This window comes from Mus caroli, unplaced genomic scaffold, assembly GCF_978045245.1.
Source record: "Mus caroli unplaced genomic scaffold, Mus_caroli_1 scaffold_8, whole genome shotgun sequence".
Lineage (NCBI taxonomy): Eukaryota > Metazoa > Chordata > Mammalia > Rodentia > Muridae > Mus > Mus caroli.
In genome coordinates, this window is record NW_028227263.1 from 44,471,313 (window position 1) to 44,478,796 (window position 7,484).

General features: G+C 51.1%; 1 protein-coding gene across 1 annotated transcript; it reads right to left on the minus strand.

The window, feature by feature from the left end:
* Positions 1-841: 841 nt before the first annotated feature.
* Positions 842-7,177, minus strand: Lamtor1 (late endosomal/lysosomal adaptor, MAPK and MTOR activator 1). The gene is made up of 5 exons (XM_021166236.3): positions 6,978-7,177; positions 3,157-3,302; positions 2,839-2,916; positions 2,399-2,525; positions 842-1,451 (listed from the first exon to the last, which is right to left on the minus strand). The coding sequence occupies exons 1-5, from the start codon at positions 7,017-7,019 to the stop codon at positions 1,359-1,361; spliced, it is 486 nt and encodes a 161-aa protein (XP_021021895.1). The 5' UTR covers positions 7,020-7,177; the 3' UTR covers positions 842-1,358.
* Positions 7,178-7,484: the final 307 nt, after the last annotated feature.

Below are 7,484 nucleotides of genomic sequence, written 5' to 3' on the forward strand. Positions count from 1 at the left end.
GAAGAAGCCACCATGCCTCACAGAAATCTTCATAAGTACCAAGGTGTGTGGAGCTGCCTTCAGCGTCCAGACAAGGAACAGCAGTCAGCTGTGATCTACTTCTAGCAGAGCAGGGTAGTTTTACTCTCAGGCTGTGATTCTGGTCAAGATTTCATTCCCTAGGGGGCTGGAGAGATGGCACAGCGGTTAAGAGCACTGACTGCTCTTCCAGAGGTCCTGAGTTCAATTCCCAGCAAGCACATGGTGGCTCACAACCATCTGTGATGGGATCTGACGCCGTCTTCTGGTGTGTTTGAAGATAGTGTACTCATAAATAAACTTTAAAAAAAAAAGGTTTCATTTCCTAGCCGGGCAGTGGCTGCATACAACTCTAATCCCAGCTCTAGGAGAAAGAGGCAAGTTCTCTGTGAGTTCGAGGCCAGCCTGGTCTATGTAGAGTTCGAAGGCAACCAGGGCTCCATAGTGAGACCCTGTTGAGACAGGGAGAAAACAATCATTTCTTGAAAAGAAGACAAGCAGAGCAGGGTCTTCCCCACCACTAGGGGCAATGTGTAAGCCTCCTGAGGCAGGGGCCCAGAGTCACAGCCGCCTCATATTCAAGTCTGTATAGCTCTGACAGTGTGACCATCAATGGAGAAGGGACAATGAATAAATACTTATCCTCCTGGGGTTATCCTACAATGTATCATCTAAGACCCGGGAACCCTCAACTTTTGTCTCCTGCTTCCTCTTCAATGCTGCTGCCGACTTTCCTCTGCTTGCAGCACTGCACAGCTTGCAGACTTGAACAGCCATAAGTAAAGAGTGGGCAGGACAGAGCAGGTTGAACCAGCAACACAAATGAATATACTTTCTTTATCGAGGGGTGACAAACAAAAACAAAAAGAGCAAACATGTAAAAACCCAGGGTGCTAGAAATACAAACTCAATTCAGACTCAAGCTCGTCTAGACCCTGGTCATAATCCCCAGTGAGGTGCTATGAGCACCAAGTCAGGGAAGGGGACAGAAGTGAATCGGAGGCCAAGAGAAAGGGCAGGAAGGGATCTCCTAGGTCTCCCGGTGTCACCCCTACAGTGGTATCTCCATCTTCCCAATGACTGAAGATCTGCCAGGCCCTGTCCTCTTGGCCCCAACCTCACCCTAACCAGAGCATGAAGGCCGATGGCAATCGGTCCTCCCTTCCCTTGCTTAGTCCTCACTTGCTCCGGCCTCCAGCCTTATTCTTTCCCTCCACATTCTTCTCCGTGATTAGTAGCAGGTTAGGTACTGTAGAAAGCCACAGTGAGGCTGGGGGCCAGAAGAGGTGGGGTGGAGACGGGGTGAAGACGAGGGAAGAGCTGTCCTAGGGCCCCTCTCTTCATGGGATCCCAAACTGTACAACCAGCTCTTCTTTTGCATCCACGCGGATCTGAGAAAGTGCACTATAGGCATACGCAGCTATCCTGGAGACCTGAGACAGAGGCCAGGGAGGGAAAGAACAACATGAGAGGGAGACTTAAAGTGTGAGCGGAGGGAGGGGCAGTAAAGGAAAGAAGGAACAGTGGACTGAAAGCTAAAGGAGCTGGGTGTGCTGCTGCTTGCCTATAATCCCACCACTCAGGAGGCGAAATCAGGAGGGCCACAAATCAGTGCCAGCCTGGGCTATAACACTGAGTCCTTCTCTCAAAACCCAAAGGTTAGGTTAAGATTGTAGCTTACAGGCTGGAGAGATGCTCAGCGGTTAAGAACACTGACTGCTCTTCCGCAGGTCCTGAGTTCAAATCCCAGCATCCACATGGTGGCTCACAACCATCTCTAATGAGATCTCATGCCCTCCTCTGGTGTGTCTGAAGACAGATACAATGTACTTATATATAATAGATAGGTAAATTTAAAAAAGATTTTAGCTTACTGGTAGAGCACTTGCCTTGCATGCACAAAGCCCTTTGGTTTTTTTTTTTGTTTGTTTGTTTTGTTTTTTTTTTTAAAAAGATTTATTGATTATATGTAAGTACACTGTAGCTGTCTTCAGACACTCCAGAAGAGGGCGCCAGATCTCGTTACGGATGGTTGTGAGCCACCATGTGGTTGCTGGGATTTGAACTCTGGACCTTTGGAAGAGCAGTCGGGTGCTCTTACCCACTGAGCCATCTCACCAGCCCAAAGCCCTTTGTTTTATCTCTGGAAGGAAGTGAGAGAAAAGGACAAAAGCAAGGGCAGATGCTGGGAGAATAAACAGTGTGTGTGTGGCTGGGGCAGGGTGTGGGGGGGGGGCGGGGAGGGGAGACTAAGAACACTGTAAACCAAGACCAAAGTGGGAATAAGCTAGGTGCACCAATACTAGGCTCCCCACCCACCCACCCTCCACCCCCGGGAAGCCATGTGGGAAGGGGTAGAGGACCAGCCAGGAGTGCTCACCTGCTGCAAGTCAGAGAAGGGGATAGGCTCGCTGGCCAGCACTTGGTGGGGCTGGCTGGTGAGAGATGGCAGCGGTGGCAGCTTCTTCCAATGGGTCAGACTGCTGCTAAGCACAGCCAAGCGGGTACTGGCCAAGAGGGAGGAGACAGGGAAGGACAATTAGGCCAAAGCTTGCCCTGTCCTGCCCAGGCCAGCCTCACTCCCTCAGGCCAAGGGATCATGGTGACAGGGTACAGTTCATTGCAAACTCACTCTGGCTGTACTCCTTTGACCTCATCACCCTGGATCAAACACATTGGGCAAACTGGGCCGACTTGAATGCCTGAGGCACTTAAGTGATCTGTAGCTAGTTTTCTGGGCTCTACCCAAATGAAGAGCCTGGACTGGAGAGCAAACTCCAGAGCTGGAGAAGGATATCTAGGCAGCTAGCCCATGCTTACCTGTACTGCCTTGCCCGGTCCATGTACTCATGCTGTTCCATGCCCTGGGAGTCTGCGGCAGACACATCAATGATGTTGCTTTGAAAAGGAGAGACAGAGAAGACATGACAGGTGCTTCAGAGGGTCACAGACAAGAAGCAGTGCTAGGTGCCAATTCCAAGGCCTTAGGTGCCAATTTCAAGGCCTTCTGACACTAGTACTCCGCCAGCCCACCGTAACAGGGCAGAACCCAGTGACATCGCTCCCTAATGACCTTGTCCCATCCTCTATGTTCCAAACTTGGCTGCCTGTGTCCCGGCCTGGTCCTGTGACACTCACCTAGCTGTCTTGGCAAGGATGGAGGAAAGCAGGGCCTGCTCATCTGTGCGAGCTGAAGGTAGGCTATGGTAGTTGGGCTCGGCTCCATTGAGGGCTTTGGTAGGGGTGCTACTGGGGTCCAGCAGCAGCTTCCTCTCCTCCCGATCCTAGGAGGGGCCAGTAGAGAAAAGTCAGCCCCAGGGCCTTAAGTCTAACCGTCCTTTCATTTCAAAGGTTCTGACCTTTAAATACTAAAACTACTTTTATGAGCATGACTCCAAGTGTCAAGGTGGATGCAGAGTCAGAGACATTCACTCTCAGACTAGCCCAGTTGGTGGTCTAGGATGAACCTAGAGAACCTAAAAAACATTCAGAGGGGAGCAAAGCAACACTGACATTCCTGGAGCCTCAGTAACTGGTCAACACCTTCTGGACAAAGGCTATTGGAACTGACTGAAAGTTGGAGAAGGTGGGAAAATACTAAAGTAAGGTTCTAGAGGAGAAATCAATGCAAGTCAGAAGCCCAAGAACAGCCTTCCTGGTTCCCCGAGGAAAGTACTGCCCAGCAAAGATGTCTACCCACAACATTATAAGGCCCTAGCATGGCCAGATAAGTCCCTGGACTGCAAGGAAGCAGGCCAGTTGTACGCTGCCATTCCTCGCTTTATCTCAGTGCAGAAACTCCAAGCCCACAGCCGAGATACAGTCACCAATGTCCTCTCTCCTCCCCTTTCTCTCCAGGATCTTTGTACACACATGCACACAAGGCACAGTCCTCCCACGTTCCCCAGGCTGCAAGGGTACTATAGAACCCAGCTGGCCTGGTACTCGCCAGGGTCGGGCCTCTACCTCCTGATTTGCTGACCTGAGAGAACAGTGGAGCTCTTCCTCCCAGACAAACTACACTCTCCCCAACCCAGTCAGCCCAGTCTTCAGCAGCCCTGCTTACTAACCTCCACAGACAACTTCAAACACCAGAACCAATTTAGAATTAACCCAAAACTGCATCTCCTAACATTGGCTTTTCCTTGTCCTGGTTCAGACCTTGTTCTAATCTACTGCCTTAAGTCCATCAGTGGAGATCCCTGCTGGCTGTGTCAGCTGCAATCTGGATAAGCAGACCTGCTTCAAGTCTATTTGGGCCCTAGAAGGCTCGGGACATGGCAACTTCTGAAGGAGTATAGTGTGTAGAAGGAGAGGAATGCTGGCCAGTGCTGACCCATCGACTTCCAGTGGCCGCCAGCCAGTCTCAGCAGTCCTCCCGGGCTGTCTCAGTTCCCCACCAGCTTCCCAGTTACAGGAGCCAGCTCTCCTGCTCACAACTCTCCCTATGATGGCTACTTCCTCCTGCCTGGCCTGCCCCACCCCAGACAGGCTCAGCCTTTCCACTTTGCTCTTCCTCCTCAGAACTACATTGCCCAAATGTCCTCACACCACTTGACCCAGTTCACCATGACAAAAGGAAACATCTATGGTCTTCTGCCCCAGGTTCCTGGACAATCTTTCTTTCTCCTTCCTTGGTATCAATAGGGTAGACAGATAAAAGGTTTGCCAAAGGTGAAAGGGTCTCTAAGGGAAGCTGGTGGTCACAAGGAGTCCCCCACAGCTTGCTGCTGGTCCTTTCCCCAGCACTGTTCCTGACAAATATTCCTTCAGGATAGGGCCATGTCATCCCCAACCCCACTGGGAAAAAATTAATGACATCACCTGACACCCATAGAATGAGTGATACATGGGGTAGGTTTGTTACATCAAGGTTTGCTTCCTAAGCCAATACAACCTGAGTCAAGATTTCATTATTTACTTTAGCAGACCTAAGGTGTCTACCCACCACTACCTCAGAGCCTGTCCCAGAGCCTGTCCCAGTATATAAAGTACGTGTCTTGTTCTTAGAACACCATGACTAGAGTACTTTTGTTTGTTTGTTTGTTTTTCACGACAGGGTTTCTCTGTGTAGCCCTGGCTGTCTTGGAACTCACTTTGTAGACCAGGCTGGCCTCGAACTTAGAAATCCACCTGCCTCTGCCTCCCAGAGTGCTGGAATTAAAGGCGTGCGCCACCATGCCCAACCTGACTAGAGTGCTTCTAACATTAGCTAAATTGCTTCGATCCTCCTAACTTTTCCCTCACCTTTAAACATTTTAGCAGGAGTCAAATGAAGCAATCATAGGTGGCCTCTGAACACCTATTGCTTATACATTTTTCTTTCTCTTTGAAACAGACAGGCCCTGAACTTACTGTGTAGCCAGATAGGCCACAAGCTTGAGGCCATTCTGTTCCACCCTCCTAAGTACTGGGACTGACTCTCTTAGGTGTGAGGTAATCCTTACACTTACAATACAGGGACAGGCAATGCTGAAGAGGAGGGCCTACCTAAAGAGGGACAGGGGATATGACCCCAGTGGTACAGCACATGCCTAGCAAGTGTAAAGCCTGGGGTTTGATCTCTACTACTGCATAAAACTGGACATAGTGAGTGACTTATGCCTAGGATCCCAGCACTCAGGGAGAAGCAGGAGAACCAGAAATTCAAGGTCATCCTCAACTGTATGGCAGGTCTGCAGCCAGTCTGGGCATCAGGAGACCTTTTTAAAAACAAACCAAACCAGCCAGAAGTGAGAATCTGTCAAGAGGAAGGTGAAATTTTAGCTTTCCCTCCACAGCTCTGCTGTTAGGCAGGGATATCTGCCTTCTCCTTCCTTTTCTGTTGTTTTGTGGTGGGTTCCTATTTTTGCTGTTCTAGCCTTTAGCACGACAGAATGAAGTGAAAGTTACGGCCACAGGCATGTCAAACTGGTCAAGTAATGAATGAGGCTCAGGAAGCACTCACCCCGACACACAAATCACATTCTCCTGAACTGCAGGGTTCACTGGGGGGAAAAAACACCTTCCCAAGTACAGCGACACCACTTATGTCTCTGACTGTATCCTCCACTAGACCGGGTGAAACTGTTCTTTGTGGCACGGTGCCTACTGTGTGTAGAAATCAGGGCTCAGCTGTTAAAAGGAACGGCCAGGGGGCTGACACCCAGCCTTGCAAAAGTCTTCCTCTACTCAAATGCGTCTAGGCAGGGAAGGGACTGTAGTATAGAGAGGAATGAGACGCACCAAGGGGAAGATGGAAATTTAAAAACAAAAACAAAACAAGACACTGAAGTCTCTCCAAGCCGATGCTTTCTCGAAGAGTAAGATCTACAGTCACATTCTTCAGAGAGGAGCTCTCTAGCTCGAGGAACCCTCAGGCACCAGGCAGGGAACAGCAAACCAAACTCATAAATCAAATCCCCTCTTTTCTCTATATCGGTCAAAGCAAACTCTATTGCTCCCCAACGTCCCGATGTCTTCGCTCTATTAATTCTTCACTGGCCAACTCAAATGACAGTAACTTGGTGTCAACTTCTGACACCAAGCCAACAGTGGCAGAACAGTTGACGGAACACACAGAAATTCCTGATTTATCTCAGGAGACTGAGAGCCTCAAATTACCTATCTCTACAATGGGTCCACTAAGCCAAGCTGCAGTGAAGGCAGAGGAATCTGTGAGCGCGAATGTTTCCCGAGAACCCAGTCTGAGGATCCGAGCGGTGAGATACGAGGGGACTGGAGAGTGGAAGGGGAGGGGCCGAGTCAGGCGGAGGCCGCCGCAACCCTAGGCAGAAGTAAGACTAGGATCTTTAAGAGGGTAGGAGCCCGGCTGGCCGTCCTCTCTGTAATCTGTCCCCTCCAGGCCTCCGTACTCAGTGAGCCTGCAGTCCGGCTCCCCGCCACTGCGGGCTTTATTCTGGGCCCCGAGTCCCGCGGTCGTAGCCCACAGTCCCAAACCCCGTCCGCCGCTGCCGCACCTGGTCCGAGTCCTCGTTTTCGCTGCTATAGCAGCACCCCATGGCGGGGTCGGGCCGGGCGCTCAGGCGGCGCCGAGGAGGGACGGCGTCCGTCAGGAGCCTTTCCGGTCACATGACCCGCGGCTGCCTCTCGCTCCCCTCCCCCTCGCCCAGCCTGTCCTAAAGCCGCTCCGGCGCCACAGCCAAATCTTGCCTTCCGGTCCCGCCTCGCCGCGTGACAATCGCCAACCAATGGAAAAGTGCGTCCTACGTGAGCGGACCCGCGGCACGTGATAGAAAGGCAGGCGGGGCGAGTCACATGATTTTGTTGTCCTAGTCTCTAACTCTGAATCCTTGCGTCCCTTAGCTTTAGTGGCCAGTGCAGTGCGATGAGTTGTGTGATCACATGGTGTCAGGGCCACTTTGTGGGCCCAGTGCTATATCAAGATAAATTCTTAAGTGCCATGCGAGTGGCAAGTAGCGACCTGGAGGGAGATGTGCTTCACTCAGAACTCTTTGCCAGTTTCT